This window comes from Orycteropus afer, unplaced genomic scaffold (genome assembly GCF_000298275.1).
Source record: "Orycteropus afer afer isolate SDZICR_OR568_19922 unplaced genomic scaffold, OryAfe1.0 scaffold00006, whole genome shotgun sequence".
NCBI lineage: Eukaryota > Metazoa > Chordata > Mammalia > Tubulidentata > Orycteropodidae > Orycteropus > Orycteropus afer.
Window position 1 is genome coordinate 9277257 of NW_006921593.1, and position 19813 is coordinate 9297069.

The window sequence follows — 19813 nt, forward strand, 5'->3', positions numbered from 1 at the left end:
GAGGGGTCGCTATGAGTCAGGGCCGACTCAATGGCACATAACAACAACAACAACAACAGTTGGTCAAAGACATGGTACGAGGAGGACAGTAGTGAGTCCCTTCTCTGGGACATGGAAGTGCCACACTGGGAACCCTCACAGACTTTGCCCTATGTGTCTCTTCATTTATATATATTTTGCTATTCTAAAACTAGATCATTGCTCCATTATATAAATTCGGCAAGAGGAGACAGAAATCAGAAGGAAACAGAGAGGTGCCGTGGTTCCTATACCATCTCCAGCATCACATGAAAGAAACTAGCTTGTCTGCACTTTTCATCAACCATTCATTTACTGAACACTCACCCTATGCAAAACTGTGTTAGGTACTGTGAAGAATAAAAAAGAAATAAAACTCATGATGTGTAAAGATGTGAAAAAAAAAAAGGGGGGGTTGAGGAGGGGAGAACACATAAAAAAGATGGAGAATTTCAAAATAGAACTAACTTGGAACTATAAGAAGCAAACTGAAATTCAACATCTGAAAAATACAGTAACTGAAATTAAAAACTCAAAGAATGAGCTTAACAGCAGGCCAGGCAAAGCCGAAGAAAGCATTAGAAACTGGAACACAGGTCAATAAAATATATCCAAAATGCAGCACAGAAAGAAAAAAACAGTACCAATACAAAATACAGAAAGTGTATGGAGTGTAGAATACATGAAAGGTCTAATGAGATGTGTAATTGGAGTCTCAAAATGAGAGGTGAGTGTGAATGGGGCAGAATCAATATTCACAGGAAAGAATGAATTTTCCAAAACTGATGAAAGATATTAACACACAAATTCAAGAAGCTCTATGAACCCCAAGAAAAGCTCACAAAAAAAAGTATAATAATTAAACTGTTGATAATTAAAAAAAAAAAAAACTCTTAAAAGCAGCCAGAGGGGAAAAACACACATTGCTTTGTAAGGCACAGCAATAAGACTGACAGTGAAATTTTCAACAGATATAAAAGAAGCCAGAAGACAATGGAATAACACCTCTTAAGTCCTAAAATGCTTTAAAATTTTTTTTTTAAAATATGAAGTCAAATAATATTTTCAGACAAACAAAAAAATGAAAGAAATCCTTATGAGCAGAAATGCCCTGCAGAAAATACCAAAGGAAGTTCTCTAGGCAGAAGGAAATTTATTTTATCCTTAACAGAAACACAGACACACAGGAAGGAACAAAAAGCAACGGAAAGAATAAATAAATAGGTAAATATAAATGAAGACTGATAGTACAAAACGATAATTTCTTCAAACCCACCAGCCACTCCTCAGAAGGAAGACTGGGAAATCTATTTCCATAGAAATATTGCCTCAGAAACCCAAGGAGGGGTCGCTATGAGTCAGATTCGACTCAATGGCAGTGAGTGAGAGGGCTTAAAATATATGTAGAATTTAAATGGGTGAAATAATACCACAAAAGGAAGAGAAAAAGGCAAATGGAGTTCTAGCATTACTGGGTAAGTGGTAAAAGCTGTAATTTGTATTAGACTATATAAGTCAAGGAGTTGCTCTGGTGGCGTAGTGCCTAAGGCATCTGACTGCTAACCAGAAGGCTGGCCATTCGAACCCACCAGCCACCAGCCACTCCTCAGAAGGAAGATTGGGCAATCTACTTCCATAGAGATACTGCCTGGGAAACCCAAAGAGGGGTTGCTATGAGTCACAAAACCACTTGATGGCAGTGAGTTTGGTTTTGGTTTTTTAAAATAATAAGTCAAAGATGTATGTTATAATCTCTAGTGTAAAAGAACAGTAAAAGAATATATAACTGAAAAATTATTAAAGGAGAAAAGGGGGTTAATAAAATATTTGACTAATCCAAAAGAAGGCAAGAAAAGGAAAAAAGAACGAGTAAAATGAAAATTTATAAGTGGATATACGTATGTGTGTGTGTGTGTGTGTGTATATATGTGTTTGTGTGTGCGCATGTATATATACAAACACATACATAATTACGTATGTTACATATATTACACACATATAATTACATTAATTGAAAATGAATTAAATACTCTTGTTGTTTGATGTTGTTGTTGTGTGCTGTCAAGTGGGACTCGATTCATAGCAACCCCTCCTTGAGCTTCCGAGGCAGTATCACTATGGAAGTAGATTGCCCCATCTTCCTTCCGAGTGGCTGGTGGGTTTGAACCTCCAGCCTTCTGGTTAGCAGTCAAGTGCCTTTAGGCACTACGCTGCCTGTAAAGACTAAAGGGAAAAAAATTAAATCTAACTTTATGATGCTTTCTGGGACAAAAAAGTTTGAAAACATAACAGTGGAAAATACATAGTGTGGAACATTCACCAAAAGCAAGCTAGTAAATGTATATTAACAGCACGCAAAGTAGACTTTAAGGAGAAAAAAGCATTACTAGACACAAAAAGGGATGTATCAAATGGAGCAGTGTTAACTACCAGGAAATGTATGAATTCTCAGTAAGAGTACTTACATTATCAATGCCCTTGAGGGTCAGTGCAAAACACTGGCTGTAAGCAATTTTGTTTAGAAAAATGGCAGCGTAGAGAAGGGTAAAAGTCCACAATAACACGGAGCATAAAGACTGAACTTTTGAAACACTGAAAAACTCATAAGTACCTTATTATGAGTTCTAAAATGCTTACATAAAATATTTTTTAAATAACAATACAACTCAAAGAAAGTAATCAATGTTACTAAATGGTTTATGTAGAAACTGTTGAATTGTTATGTTCTACTATGTATATTCTCAACAACAAAATACATTTTTTTAAAAATACACAAAATAAAAGGTACACCTACAACTCAACAACAAAATGACAAAAAAATACAATTAAAAAATGGGCTAAGACTTGAATACACATTTTTCCCAAGAAGATACATAAATGGTCAATAAGCACATGAAAAGATGCTCATCTTCATTAGCCGTTAGGGAAATGCAACGATATATCACCCCACACCCACTAGAAAGGCTATTATCAGGAAAATGAAAAATAACAAGTGTTAGACGCCTCCTATACTGCTGGTGGGAAGGTAAAATGGTGCAGTTGCTGTGGAAAACAGTTGGTTAGTTCCTCAAAAAATTAAACAGAATTACTATGTAACCTAGCAGTTCCACTCCTAAATATGTAAGATTTGAAAGCAGGGATTCAAACAGATACATGTACACCAATGTTTAATGCAGCATTATTCATTGTAGCCAAAAGATGAAAATAACCCAAGTGCCCATCAACAGATGAATGAATAAACAAAATGTGTCATATACACACAACATAATATTATTCAGCCATAAAGAGAAAAAAAAAATCTGATACATGCTATGACACGGATGACTGAGTGAAGTCAGTCACACGCAGAAGGAAAAATATCGCATGAGCCCACTTACATGAAATACCTAGAACAGGCAACTGCATAGATATGTAAGTTTATTAATGGTCACCAGGGAGGGTGGGAGAAGGAAATGGAGAGTTACTACTCCAAGGTATTCAATTTCTGTTTAGGGAGATGAAAATCATCTGGAAATGGATAATGGTGACAGTATTACAATATGGTGAGTGTAATTACTGTGCCCACATAAATAACGTGCAGATAACATGCCTACATAAATAATGTGCAAATGCATATATGTATGTGTACAGCATTCACAGGAAGCTAATGTGTGAGCGGGTTGTACGGTTTGCCAAAAAATGCCTAACATATGCATTAATTGCCTAAAAATATGGTAAATATCACTGAATAGAACACTTAACGTGGCAAATTTTATGTTCTATATATATTACCAAGTACATTTTTTAAATAAATGGCACACACTATTTTAGACAACAACAAATAAATCATACATTCATCAAGATCAGAGGATAGTCTGGGTGATGAAGCATTTACTGGACGGGGTGATTTTCACAAAGTCACCAAAATTATTAACTTTATTATAAAAGCTGGACTTCCTGAAATCAAACCTTCAGAAAAAGAAAAGTCTTTGGAAAGTATTTTCTGGTACTCTTGAATTTCTTGGATTCTTTTTCTCCAAATACAGTTACCATGTTCACTGCAGAAGACAACCGAAATCTCTGTATGTCACTGACGTAATCAGCTAAATCGCCATCATAAACACCACTAGCTGTGTTTGGGGCTATGAGTGGTCAAAACTAGAATCCGACCTCTTGAGTAGTCTCTTGTCAGAATCGCAGAACCTTTACTTCAAAAGAACCCCGATTTATTTCTCAAACATTGCCATGTAATTTTAAAAAAGATTTTTTCAGTTACTAAACCAAGACTGTGAGCTCTGGTAGTGTAGTGGCTAAGGCACTTGACTGCTAACCAGGCTGGCAGTTCAAACCCACCAGCCACTCCTCGGAAGGAAGGCTGGGCAATATACTTCCGTAGTGATACTGCCTCGCAAACCCAAGGAGGGGTCACTATGAGTTGGGTCCAACTCAACAGCACATCACAACAACAACAAACCAAGACTAAAAAGACAGAAATTCTTCTCCAAGGGAATAGCTTATATCCTGTAAGTGCTCTTGCGGGTAATTAAAAAAAAAAAAAACAGTGTCTGCGGTTTGTTTCCAAATATGTCCAAGAACAAAAGCAGGATCTTGGAAGAAACTGCTGTCTATTTCACACAGCTGCCATTTAAAGGGCAAATACTGAATTTCAGTATTGTCCTGTCATATGACACTCTACAGCCTGGAGCAAGGAGCACCCTAATGATGCTTCTGTGGAAGCTCAGGCAGCTAGTATGTGGGTGTGGAGCACGTGGCCCCTGGCTGTTTCCCACAACGGCAGTAACAAGTGCCCATTCCTGACTATATGACATTGGAAATTCTAGACACACAAAACTGACACACTTGTCACACTACAACCCCAACTGCAAAGGTTAATAATTCATACAAATAAAAATAGAATCCTGCTTCCGAGTAGGAACCAAGCATGTTACTTCCTGAGAGGCTAGTAGCAGTCAAGTGCCTTAGCCACTAGGCCACCAGAGCTCCTAATTATCATGGATTTTAGACATTGTTTCATTCGTCTATAGTTCTGTGTTGCTTCTGTTTTCACACGTTTTATTTGCATTCTTCTTTTGATACCCTACTCAAAACCTAGGTCACTGGCCCAATGCATTTTTCAGGAACATTTTTTTTTTTTTTAAAAACTAGCTCTATGGAAATGCAATCAAGGAACCACAGCATTACGTAACTATATTCAGGCAAGGGCAGTTCCACCCAGTTTACTGAATGAGGATGAATAGGGATATACTCTATCCCCTGGTTTCACAGGCTAGACCACAGTTTACACTGTGCTGTGGTGGTGGTGTTCTTGTGCGTTCTCGAGTTGATTCCAACCCATAGTGCCCTACAAGACAGAGTAGAACTGGCCCATAAGGTTTCCTAGGCTGTAATCTTTATGCAACCAGGTCACCAGGGCTTTTCCCCTGAGGAGCCACTGGTGGGTTTGAACTAACAACCTTATGGCTCACAGCTGAGCCCTTAACTACCGCACCACCAGGGGTCCTCAATATGCTATAGGAACTCTTCCAAACAAAATGATCTGGAATTAACCTGGAAAAGTGTCCCACGAGAAACTCAAAAGATGGTTTACTTATCTGTACAACTCTAATGCAATACAATTTCTAATAAGGCAAAGAATGAGATTTTAAAACACATACCTAGCAGTATCACCACAAATGTATAATCTAAATATATCCCCAATCATAGTCATGAGGTCAGGAGCCAACATTTCACTCTAAAATACAAGCCTCTTTTTTTAATTTTTATAGAAAGGCACACTATATTTATAAATATCATTATGTATTTCCTGATGCCCATAAAACACTGCCATGGAGTCGATTCTGACTCATAGCAAAGCTACAGGACAGAGTAGAACTGCTCCACAGGATTTCAATGGAGCACCTTGTGGGTCTGAACCACTGACCTTTTGGTCAGCAGCCCAATGCTTTCAGCACTCACCACCAGAGTTCCTTCTGATGTTCACCGGAGATAAAATTATAGCAAACAGGAAGGAAAAATATATGCATCAATATTCCTTCTCCAATCCTGACACATGTTAAAAGATGGCCACCTGCCCTAGTTCACAGCTCATTTTCTGGACAGGCAGAACTAGAATTGTTGGAAGCCCTTTTGTAATGGTGGGTTCCAACACTACCCATTCTGTGAACTGTACAGGTCCAGCCTCATCTGGTGGATCCCATCGAGTTCATCTCAGCAAGTATGAAGTGAGAGGTGCAGATCAGAAGCTCTCCACCACCCCTCCTGTGACCTGGAACAAGTTACTGCTCTGAATCACATTCATTCATTCATCTCTTTCTTTATATATTATAGGACTGAAAGGAGAGAGAGGATAACATGAAGTGAAACAATGCATGCAAAGAGCTGATTATTAGCACAGTGCCTGCCCATGCCATTGTCTGATCAATTTCAGCTATTACTCTTTAACTAGCAACTATTTGTTGTTGTTGTTGTTGTTGTTGTTGTTTGCCGTTGAGTCGGCCCCGACTCATAGCGACCCCTCCTTGGGTTTCCGAGGCAGTATCACTACGGAAGTAGGATTGCCCAACCTTCCTTCTGTGGAGTGGCTGGTGGGTTTGAACCGCCAGCCTTCTGGTTAGCAGTCAAATGCTTTAGCCACTATTTAGTTAGCAACTATTTAGTTGGAGCAAAATACAGACATATAAACTTACTGGACATTTCATCTAAGATGTGTGGCTCCATTTCTTTCTTAAAAATAAGTCATATGCCTGGCTTTTCAAGCCAATGTTCTCTATGCTAGAACTAACATCACAAAGTTTTACCTCCTGAAGCAAAGCTTGGCTCTGCTGTTTGGTATTCCCTCATCCCACCTCTGTGGAGGGGAAGTGGCTTTTTTTCAAATACGTGTCCCTGTCAGACCCCTCCACTTTAATACCCTCCCTGATAAAGCACGCCTGTTACAACACATGGCTCTGCAATTAACCAACAACATAAATAGATGTATGCAACAATGGAATGTTACTCAGTCATAAAGAGAAATGAAGACCTGATGCATGCCACAACATGGATGAACCCTGAAAACATCATGCTGAGCAAAATAAGTCAATCATAAAAGGACAAATGCTGCATTATCTCGCTCATATGAAATCCACAAATATATAGAAACTAAAGATTATTAGTGGTTATCAGGGGTAGGACACGGGGAGAAAGGGACAGGACATGGGGAAAAAGGGAGAATAGTTGCTTAGGGTGCATTAAGTGTTGTTAATGGTGGTAGACAGACCCAGAAAAAGATAGCAAGAATTTGGAAAAGGTTAACTAAAGATGAAATCAATGTTACTAAATGACATATTTAGAAATTGCTGAATGGTGTATGTTTTGCTGAGTATATTTTCACAATAATTAACAAAAATTATTATAAATTATTTTTGTATTAGTCTGATGTTTAAGTTTAAAAGAAAAAAATTTTAAATAGATGTACACAGGAATTGTGTCAGGAAGCATGAACTAAAATCCCACTGCTGATAAATTCCAAACAGAAGCTCTCTAAGAAATAAAATATTTACAGAAGGTAGTCTGAGGATGTGCAATCCACTCCCTTATTTAGCTATTCTAAAACAGACTCTTAAACCAAATCAGTCCAGAGATCTGAGTATTTGGATTACATTATTTTGCCCACACAAGAACTGCCTTTACTGGTTTTATTTTGATACCCAGCATATATACAGATTGAATAAATAGGGTGAAAGTATACAACCACAACACACATCTTTCCTGACTTTAAAGTACGTAGTAACCCCTTGTTCTGCTCTAATGACTGCCTCTGGGTCTATGTACAGCTTCCTCATGAGCACATTTAAGTGTTCTGGAATTCCCATTCTTCACAATGTTATCTATAATTTGTTATGATCCACACAGTTAAATGCCTTTGCATAGTCAATAAGACACAGGCAAACATTTTTCTGGTGGTATTTGCTTTCAGCCAAGATCCATCTGAAACAAGCAATGAGAACCCTCATTCCACATCATCTTCTGAATCTGGCTTGAATTTCTGGAAGTTCCCTGTCGATGTACTACTACAACCATTTTTCAATTATCTTCAGCAAAATGTTACTTCTGTGTGATATTAATGATACTGTTGGATAATTCCTGCATTCTGTTGGATCACCTTTCTTTGAAATGGGCAAAACCATGGATCTCTTCCAGTCAGTTGGCCAGGTAGCTGCCTTCCAAACTTCTTAGCATAAAAGAGTGTGCGTGTCCAGTGCTGTGTGCTTTTGTTGACACATCTCAGAAGAACACAACATCAGGAGGAAGACTCATTAATAACATATGATACGCAGATGACACAACCTTGCTTGCTGAAAGTGAGGAAGACTTGAAGTACTTGTAATGAAGATCAAAGACTACAGCCTTCAGTATGGATTACACCTCAAAATAAACAAAAATCCTCACAACTGAACCAATAAGAAACATCATGAAAAATAGAGAAAATACTAAAGTTGTCAAGCATTTCATTTTACTTGGATCCACAATCAACATCCACAGAAGCGGGAGTCAACTCAAACAACATACTGCATTTGGCAGATCTGTTGCTAAAGACCTCTTTAAAGTTTAAGAGAAAAGATGTCACTTTAAAGACCAAGGCACCTGATCTAAGCCATGGCATTTTCAATAGCCTCATACGCATATGTGAGCTGCACAATGAATAAGGAAGACTGCAGAAGAACTGATGTGTTTTAATTGTGTTTGTTGTTGCTGTTGTTATGTGCCATGGAGTCACACCGACTCATAGAGACCCCTCCTTGGGTTTCCGAGGCAGTATCACTACGGAAGTAGATTGTCCAACCTTCCTTCTGAGGAGTGGCTGGTGGGTTTGAACCACCAGCCTTCTGGTTAGCAGTCAAGTGCCTTAGGCACTACACTACCAGAGTTGTGTTAGTGAAGAATATTAAATGCACCATGGACTTCTAAAAAAAAGAAGAAATCTGTCTCAGAAGAAGTGCACCCAGAATGTTCCTTAGAAGTGAGAATGGCCAGGCATTGTATTTCATACTTTGGTCATCTTGTCACAATGGACCAGTCCCTGGAGAAGGATATCATGCTTGGTAAAGTGGAGGGACAGCGAAAAGGGGAAGACCCTCAATGAGATGGACTGCCACAGTGGCTGCAATGACGGGCTCAAGCATGGCAATGATTTTGAGGGTGGTACAGGACTAGGCAGTGTTTTGTGCTGTCACTACAGACTCCATAGCACCTACCATTCACATACTATGTCATCCACCTAGGGAAGAAGCAATGCGGGATTTCACTGCAACAGCAGCAACACAAGACAGCCCTGTGCAATGCACTCTGTAGCGTGTGTACTGAAGGATGCTGTTGAGGGGTTTCTCAGACAAGCCGTCTTTAGCAATCCAAAGGTGAAATTTTCCTCTGGTTTAAGGACCAGGAAGGATTCTTCTCCTGAGGAACTGGTGTCTTTTATCTTATGGTCACTGAATCATGGAACTGATTCTATTTCTCTCTGAACTGGCTACTATTAAAAGCAAAGCCAAATGAGTCAGAACCAACTGGGTACCAATGAGTGTGGTTTAGTTTTGGTTTTAGTAAATACTTAAAAGTAGACTTCATCCTTGTTTCCATTTTAATTTTTCTCTCTCAGACTGAGTTCAGAACCTATTTATTTCTAATTATATGTCACCAAGACTATGCTGTATGTATATATGTTTGTAAGTCATTAGGACTCCTTCCTGGAACAAGATGTGGCAGAAGTCAATGATATGCTACACTGAAAACAATTACAGCACAATAAGAAAGCATCTTCTTCCACTAATAACATTTTATAAGAGTTTAATTTCTCAAGGTTGCTTTTTTTTTTTTTAACCCAAAGTACCTTCTAAAAGAAAAAAAAACAGAAAATACTACGCCTACAATTAAAAAATTCTAACAATGGAGGAACTACAAAAATAAACTACTTTCACTATGTATTTTTAACTTTGGCACAGAAAATTCTAAATAGACTCCTATGTAAAAATCCCCCAAAAGCCATTTCAAATTTTAAAATACAGACTAAATTACCACAAACGCAATTTCAGTTGATTATGTACTCTGAACAGGCTGTCTTCAGAAGTGGTTTATAAGACTTTTGTACAACTACCTCCTTCTGAGTTGCCCTGTGCCTGGCAAAGAGGATGGGAGGCAAGAGAGAATTCAGGGTGCCAGAGACTCTTTGCTTCTGCTTCAGGGATTGCCAGTAATCTCCTCGCTGTCATTTTCGGAGAATAAAAAGCCTAAAACTCCCTCAACGTGTACTATTTTACCCATGCATGAGCACATACTCATTTTGATCCTAACTTCTCACTTTCAACTACAAATTTATGTAATTAATTCATCATAATCACAGTTCTTGGTTCTCTGAATGACCATAAAGAAGGGAGCTATGCTACCATGGACAAGAAAAATGTTTTATTATACAAGTTAGTCTTCCTACCCCACTGATACGAAACCATCAAAACCAGGAATGGCACTGGGAACCTGAAAACAGTACCACAAAAGCACAACCTTTAACCAAATACCAGATAGATAAAAATATTAGTAAAACAGCAATAACTAGGATACAGCTCAGTCAACTGTTGCTGTTTCCTTTAAGTGTGTGTTTAATTGATTAAGTTACTTCAAGGCATTTCAGGGATACAAAGAATCACATTCATGTTTCTTCAGTGTTTTATGACACAGATGAGCTTTTAATAAGATGTTCAAGATGTTCAGTCCCTACTGAGGAACTCCTATTTTCAATATAATTTTATTGATGGGTTACCAAACCAAAGCCCAGTCATCAAGTCGATTCCAACTGACAGGGACCCTGTAAGACAGAGTAGAACTGCCCCTAACAGTTTCCAAGGTTGTAAATCTTTACAGAAGCAGACTACATCATCCTCCTCCCATGAGTGGCTAGTAGGTTCAAACGACCTACCATTTGGTTAGCAGCCCAATGCCTTACCACACTGCCACAGTGAGTAAGTACTTATTAAATTTTTTTCAGTGAAAACCAACATCAAAAATCAAGAATTGTTCTCATCAAGTCACAAGTACTCACAGAACACTTGTGAATGCTCATCTTTTGAGATCACAGCAGAAACTCTGGTCACAGAAGCTTACATGGTAGCTGGCAAGGCACTCTGACACAAAAAAAAACAACTTGTAGATGAGCATACAATTCAATTCAAACATTTAATGGGCAAGGAAGATGAAAAAGGGAGACACACACAATCAGGTGCTATCCTGGGCATGATCCTCCTCAGTCATACAGCAGAGCACGTGTAAAATCTACTTCAAATTACACTTTAACAACACAATGACACTACTAACAGCTCTATCCTGGTTCTGCCACCATCAGATACGTGCCAAACCTCCTGAGATTTAACCAGACTTAATCTGACTCCCAGAGACCCCCACGCAGGTCAGGGTAGGCCTGTGTTTGGCAGGGTTTTCAATGGCTGATTTTTCAGAAGATCACCAGGCCTTTCTTCCGAGGCACCTCTGGATGGCCTCGGACCGCCAACCATCCACTTAGCAGCCCATCTCGTTAACTGTTTGCACCACCCAGGGCCACCTCTGGATTTACCCCTGCCCCTATCTCCCATCTCCCTGCACTTCACACTCCAGTTAACATCCACTTCCCAGCAGATACTGAAAGGAACTCTCGAGGAGCGATGCTCAAGTGGGGACCAGAAACCAAAAGGCTGGTGGTTCAAATCCACGGAGCAGCTCCACAGGAAAAAGACCAGGTGATCTGCTTCCTTAAAACTCTATGGGGCTGTTCTATTCTGTCCCATGTGGTCGCTATGAGCCAAAATCAACTGGACAGCACACAACAACTATAGTTACTGGCCTCCTCTCCTTAGTTACCCCAAATTCCCTCCCCCCGAAGCGATCTGAATCTTGCTCACTTGTCAAGACACTTCAACTCCGTACAGAAATCTCTTTACTGGTCCCTTTTTCTGGGTTGGCACACTTCCGGGGAGCAGAACCCAGTGTCTGGAGCACATACTTGCTTCGAATACCGATATAAATTGTAATCCTGAATCCTCCACGTAAGAACCAGTAACTCTAAAAATTAATGTTATTTGTCAGTAAATGAACTAACAAAATCATTGCATCTTTTTGCATCTCCGCCAAGCTTTCCTGGGACTTTTTTTTTTTTTTTTAAACCTCACAAAAATCTCTTCAGACCCCCCCCAAAAAAAACTGTCCCCAGGCGGCCCTGCCAACTCATCCTGGCATTTTTTTTTTTTTTTTAATCTCAAAAGCGAAGAAACCCCACCGGCGAGCAGCCAAAGACCCATTTCCCAAGCCCGGTGCTGGATCCTGGGCGCTGAGACACAACCGCCTGTGACCGAGTCCTCCGTCCCCGTGAACTTCCGCCACCGGCATCACCTGTACCCTCCTCCACGACGGCTCTGGAGCTGGGACGCTGGCCCCCAACCACCCGGCGAAAGTTAGCGCCACCGTCTGCAGCCCGGCGTCCCAGCTCCGGGAGGTCCCCGTGCAGCTCGGGCGCCCCTGGCAGGGCCGGCTGAGACCAGGCTCCGAGCCTCGAGTCCGGCGGGTCCTGGAAGAGTCCCCGGCGGGGCCCCGGGCACCAGCGACAGGCCGCAACCACAGGTGCCCCGCCGGCCCCTGTGGACCGGACAGTGAAGAGGAAGCCGGGCGGAGGGAAGCCGTCCGGGGAGGCGGCCAGGAAATGATAGGCGTCCGTCCTCCGGAGTTCGGCCGGGGCGGGGAACTTGGGGACGAGTGCCCGAGACCAGGCGGCTGAGCACTACGAGGATGAAGAAGAGCGGCGACGGGCTGGGCAGGGCCGCGCTGCCGTGCTCGGACGACGGGAGGCAGCAGGTCCCGAAGCCAAGCGGCGCCGGCCGGGCGGACGGCACGGAGGACGGTGACCCAGCAGCCACAGGCCAGGACGACACCGCGCCCCTCGGCCCGGAGCTGCCACTCCGCGGCCCCCGGCCCCCAGACGTGCACTCCGTACCTCGTCCGCGGCTCGGCGGTGTCAGGACCGCCGCTCTCCTCACGTCCCTCAAGCAAGTCCAGGCTCGGTCAGTCCACTCCCCTCCCTCACGCCCGCCCTCCGGCTCTCACGCCCCGCCCCGGGCGCCGCGAGCGCAGTCACGTCACGCACGCACGTCGTGCGCTTAATCGTCATTTCCGGGATTTCGGTGGGCGGGCCCGGGGCTGGCACCGATTACACCCGCGAGCAACGGATACGGGGCGGTTTGGTCGCTAGCGGTGCATTGCCATCCTGTTTCCTTCTTGTTCCTTTAGCTGCTGTGGAAGCGTAGAGAGAGCGGCAGAGGCCGAAAACTGGAGAAGAGTTGACTTAGAGGCCGGGAACCCTTCCCAGGCCGAAGGGAATGTGGTGGCCTGGGAAACTAATGAAGCCAATCCCTTCACGGATTTTCAGAGTTTAGTAGTGTCCTATTTAAAGGCTCTTAAGGAGCTTGGTGTGTCCAAAAGCCGCTTTTACAGCTTCCTGTGACCCAGTAAAATCAGAGTTAACCAGTGTCGCACACTGAATGATCGTGTCACAAATGGAATTCAGTTCTCGCGATTCCCGTTTTGGGAATGTTGCAAACAACAGCTGAATTCCGACGGCCTCTGTAATCCGAGATGCCATCTAAGGTATAAAGTGCATCTACTGCAGAAGAAAAAGGCTGCTGTGCTGTGCTGTGGAGGCAGAGCTGGGCTGAAATCCCAGCTTTGCTAGTTACCAGCTCTGTTAAGCAGGTTCCCTAATTTCTCCATCCTTGTACATTATTTGCGATCATTTTGGGAATGATTCGTTCTTCAAATTCTTCCTAAACACCTGTGTCCTAGGCCGCCTGAGGATACAACACGGATAAAACAAATACTGTGCATTTGAGGGGAGGAATGGAGGCACCAACATACATTAACAACAACAAAAAAAAAAACCTGCCTTCCAGTCAACTTCCACTCATAGCGACCCCTCCTTGGGTTTCCAAGGCACCATCTCTAGGAAAGTAGAGAAGGGATAGAAGAGCAACTTGGAAGTGTGGTGTTTTAGAGTGAACAGGGGAAGCGTCACTTAGAAAGTGACAAAGGGGGTGAGGGAGCCAGCTGTGCTCCTAAGGACACATCAGGGCAGGCGGGTTCAAGGCACTATGGACCCCTAGGCCCTTACAGCTGTATCAGAGTGAATGAAAGGGAAGTAGAAGAGGTCACGTGGGGTCTGGTAGGCCATTGTAAGGACTTTGGCTTTTAATGAGAGATGAGAGCCATCAGAAGTTAGAACAGAGGACGTGAGAATAGACTAACAGAGTAAGAAAAGTCAAGGATGACTCCTGGTTGGAGGATTGTGACTTTTTCCAAGTTGTTGTTGTTGTTATGTGCCATCGAGTCGGCCAGACTCATAGCGACCCCTTCTTGGGTTTCCGAGGCAGTATCACTTCGAAGTAGGATTGCTCAACCTTCCTTCTGAGGAGTGGCTGGTGGGTTTGAACCACCAACGTTCTGGTTAACAGTCAAATGCCTTAGACACTATGCTACCAGAGCTCCTTTTACTAAGTTCGGGATAATACAAAGAGAAAAACTTTTTAAGGAAAAGATGAGATACTTAGTGTGGAACATATTGAATGTGATGTCACTGGGGACACCCAAGTGGAGCTGGTACTGAGTGAGTCTGAGCCCTGCAGAAATACCTGGATTCAAAATAATCACTTTGGGGGTTAGCATTCATTAGTAGTCAATGACACCATGGAAGTGAATGAAATTACCTAAGGAGTATAACAGGTAGGAGCTCTGGTAGCCTAGTGCTTAAGGCATTTGACTGCTAACCAGAAGGCTGGCGGTTCAAGCCCACCGACACTCCTCAGAAGGAAGGCTGGGCAATCTACTTCCATAGTGATACTGCCTCAGAAACCGAAGGAGGGGTTCCTATGAGTCAGATCCAACTAAACAGCAGTGAGTTTGGTTTTTGGTTTATGTAACAAGTGAAATTGTGTGTGTGTGTGTGTGTATTTATATATGAATGATAAACATCTAATTCATTCCGGTTCTCTCTGGGGGAGGGGAGTATAGACAACTAGAGGTGTGTGTTTAACTGAGGAGACAATGTTGTAGTTGAGCTAGAGGATGAATGCATGGGTAGTCCTTGTACTACTCCTTATTTCAATTTTTGTGTCGTTTTTGCATACTAATTTGTAAAAAGCAGTGCCACTGGGAAAAAAAGTGAATACAAAAGGGGGCTAGAAGTAGATCCTAGAGTGGATCAAAGAAAAGGAGCCAGTAAAGAATGGGGGGGGGTGCAAGAGGAAAACAAAATATGGCCTGTCCATCCAATAGAATGTTACTCAGTAATAAAAAGGAAAGAAGTCCAGATCCATGCTGCAGTATGGATGAGCCTCAAAAATACACTGAAATAAGTCAGACCCCAAAATTACATGATTCCAATGGTATAAGATGTCCTGAGGAGACAAACTCTACAAGCAGTAGATAGTGGTTTCCTGGGTAGAGGTGAGAACAGGGAGTGACTGCTAATGGGTACAAGGGATCCTTTGGGATGATGAAAGTATTCAAAAATGAAATGTGGAGATGGTTGCACAGCTCTGTGAATTTACTAAAGGTCACTGAATTGTAAACTGAAAGCAGATGAATTTTATAGTATGCAAATTCAAAAACACTTGCAGCTATACATCAACAAGGAACTGCCAGAAATTCAGGCCAGACTCAGAAGAGGATAGGGAATGAAGGATAACATTGCTCATCTCAGGTGGATCTTCGCTGAAAGCCGAGAATGCCAGGAAGATGTTTACCTGTGTTTTACTGACTGTGCAAAGGCAGTCGACTGTGTGGATCATAACAAATTACAGGTAACACTGCAAAGAATGGCAATTCCAGAACACTTAATTGTGCTCATGAGGAACATATACATAGACTGAGAGGCAGTCATTCAGACAGATCAAAGGGATGCGACATAGTTTAAAATCAGGAAAGGTATGTGTCAAGGTTGTATCCTTTCACCATACTTAGTCCATCTGCATGCTGAGCAAATAATCTGAGACACTAGACTAAATGAAGAACATGGCCTCAAAATCAGAGGAAGATTCATTAACAGCCTGTGATATGCAGATGACATAACCCTGCTTGCTGAAAGTGAAGAAGACTTGAAGCACCTGCTGATGAAAATGAAAGACTACAGTCTGCAGTATGGATTACACCTCAACATAAAACAAAAATCCTCACAAGTGGACCATGATAACTGGAGAAAAGACTGACATCAAGGTTTTACTTAGATCCACAATCAACACCCATGGAAGCAGCAGCAGTTAAGAAATCAAACGACATACTGCATTGGACAAACTTTCTGCAGTAGACCTCTTTAAAGTGTCAAGAAGCAAAGATGTCACTTTTGATGACTAAGGTGCGCCTGACCCAAACCATGGTATTTTCAATCATTTCATATGCATGCAAAGGCTAGACCATAAATAAGGAAGACCAAAGAAGGACTGATGCCTCTGAATGATGGCGTTGACAAAGAATATTTACTATACCATGGGCTGCCAGAAGAATAAGCAAATATGTCTTGGAAGTACAGCAGGAATGCTCCTTCGAAGCAAGGATGGTGAGACTTCATCTCATGTACTTTGAACATGGCCATGTCATCAGGAGGGACCAGGCCCTGGAGAAGGACAGTGTGCTTGGTAAAGTAGAGGGTCAGAGAAAAAGAGGAAGCCCCTCAATGACACTGACACCGTGGCTGCAACAGGGAGCTCAAACATAGCAACAACTGAGGATGGTGCAAGACTGGGCAGTGCTTTGGTCTCTTGTGCATGGGGTTGCTGTGAGTTAGGACTGAGTCAGCGGCACCTAACAATAACAAACAATACGTGATTTAAAACAAAAACTGAAAAAAGCCACAGACTGGGAGAAAATATTTGCAAAACATCCAACAAATAACTGCTATTTACAATATTTATACAAAGACACTTTACGACTCAGAATAGGACAACTAATTTTTTTTAAAATGGGGAGAATATTTGAATAGACACTTCACCAGAAGATATGCAGGTGACAAATAAGCACATGAAGAGATGCTCGCACCATTAGTCATGAGGGAAATGCAAATTACAATCATGTAAGATACAGCATACCCACTAAAGAACATACCTACTAGAGTGGCTGAAATGAAAAATGACTGAACCAAGTAATGGTGAATGAAGCCTGTGAAGCAACTGGAATTCTCAGGCTGCTGGTGAGAACAAAAGACATAAAAGTATAAACGCTGGAAGGCAATGTAGCAGTTTCTTAAAAGGTTTATATATGTGTATATATCCACCACTTGTCCGTCAGTCTGTCCTACTGTGGTGGCTTGTGTGCTACTGTGAAGCTGGAGGCTATGCCACCAGTATTTCCAATGCCAGCAGGGTCACCCGTGGGGGACAGGTTTCAGTGGAGCTTCCAGACTAAGACAGACTCAGAAGAAGGAAGAGGCCATCCACTTCTCAAAGAACTGGTCAGTGAAGGCCTTACGAATAGCAATGAAACATTGATATATCCCTGGAAAACTTTATGAATAGCCCTGAAACATTGTCTGATATAGTGCCAGAAGATGAGCCCTCAGGTCAAAAGGCACTCAAAATACTACTGGGGAAGAGCTGCCTCCTCAGAGCAGAGCTGACCTTAATGATGTGGATGGAGTAAAGCTTTCGGGACCTCAGTTTGCTGATGGGCCAGGACTCAAAATGAGAAGAAACAAGTGCAAACCTCCATTAATAATCAGAACATGGACTGTACAAAGATGAATCTAGGAAAATTGGAAGTAGTCAAAAATGAAATGGAACGCATAAAGATTGATATCCTAGGCATTAGTGAGCTGAAATGGACTGGTTTTGACCATTTTCAATCAGACAACCATATGATCTACTGTGCCAGGAATGATAAAGAGGAATGATGTGGCATTCATCATCACAAAGAATCTTTCAAGATCTATCCTGAAGTACAGTGCTGTCAGTGATAGGATAATACCCATACACCTATGAGGAAAACCAGTTAATACTACTATTATTCAAATTTATGCACCAACCACTAAATCCAAAGATGAGGAAATTGAAGATTTTTATCAGCTTCTGCAGTCTGACATTGACCAAATATACAAACAAGGTGTGTTGATTATCACTGGTGATTGGAAAACAAAAGTTGGAAACAAAGAAGATTCCCCAGTAGTTGGAAATGATGGCTTGGTGACAGAAGGAACAGTGCAGGTTGCTGATAGCAGATGGTTCTTGGCTGAAAACAAAGAATACCACAAGATGTTTACTTGTGTTTTATGGACTATGCAGAAGCATTCCACTCTTAGGTCAAAGACCTGAAAGCGTAAGTGCAGGCAAAAACTTGTACACAAGTGTTATTGCAGCTTTATATGTGACAGTGCAAACTGGAACAACCCAAATGTCCATCAACACGCACACGGATGAAGAAGCTGTGATAAATTCATACAACACCATAGGACCCAACAGTTCAAAAGGTCAAGGTGTTGATGTATGCAACAATCTGTATGCATCTCAGAACAATTCTGCTGCGAGAAAGAAGATGGACGAGTACCTACTGGATGACTTCAGTTATATACCAGGCAATACAAACTGACCTGGGAGCTCTGGTAGCATAGTGGCTAAGACACTTGACTGCTAACCAGAAGGCTGGCGGTTCAAACCCACCAGCCACTCCTCGGAAGGAAGGTTGGGCAATCCTACTTCCGTAGTGATACTGCCTCGGAAACCCAAGGAGGGGTCGCTACGAGTCAGGGCTGACTCGATGGCACATAACAACAACAACAACAACAAACTGACCTAGAGGCAGAAAGCAGATCGGGGTTTCCATGGGGATGGGGGTGCAGGGAGAGGAGACTGAGGGAGGAATTAGGAAGGGGCAGAAGGACAGTTTGAGGGTGACAGCTATTTTCATGATCTTGATTGGGGTGATGGTTCGACAGGATATATATTTGTTGTTGTGTGCTGTTGAGTCAGACCCGACTCATAGCGACTCCTCCTTGGGTTTCCAAGGCAATATCACTACAGAAGTAGATTGCCTCATCTTCCTTCCGAGGAATGGCTGGTGGGTTTGAACCGCCAGCCTTCTGTTCAGCACTCAGGTGCCTTAGGCACTATGCTACCAGAGCTCCCTCAGAAACACTTAGGTATCAAAAATGAACAGGTCAGTACCAGGTGTGGGGCGGAAAGAAGGACTCAGTGTTTAGTGGCCACTGGGCTTCTATTAAGGGTGATGGGAAAATGTGGGAATAGGTAAGGTGATGTTTGAACATGTTGAACATCATGAATCTCACTGAAGTGTACGTGGGGAGATGCTGAAATGTCAGGTGTTTTGTTACCTATACATTTACCCCAATTTTAAACAATGAAGGAAAAAAAAAAGTCTGCTAGTCAGGTAAATCAGGAGAGAAGCGGGCCCAAACCATTGTTGAACTAATAAATAATCCATCTGAATTTATTCTATGTACTAGCCAAGCTCTGGTGGCTTAGTGCCTAAGACATCTGACTGCTAGGCAGAAGGCTGGTGGTTCAAACCCACCAGCCCTTTCTTGGAAGGAAGGTTGGACTATCTACTTTCGTAGAGATACCACCCTGGAAACCCAAGGAGGGGTCACTGTGAGTTAGAATCCGCTCAATGGCATAGTTTGTTTTTTGGTAGCCTACTCTTGGGTGCTCTGGTAGCATAGTGGCTAAGGCACTTGACTGCTAACCAGAAGGCTGGCGGTTCAAACCCACCAGCCACTCCTCGGAAG

At 42.2% G+C, this 19813-nt stretch overlaps 1 protein-coding gene across 1 annotated transcript in view; it reads right to left on the reverse strand.

Annotated features, from left to right (window-relative positions):
- Positions 1-19813, reverse strand: part of RABGEF1 (RAB guanine nucleotide exchange factor 1) — an 84891-nt gene that overhangs the window by 48581 nt on the left and 16497 nt on the right. The window contains exon 4 of the mRNA XM_007940651.2: positions 17002-17008. Within this exon, the coding sequence (XP_007938842.2) occupies positions 17002-17008 (7 nt within the window). The remainder of the gene's footprint in view (positions 1-17001; positions 17009-19813) is intronic.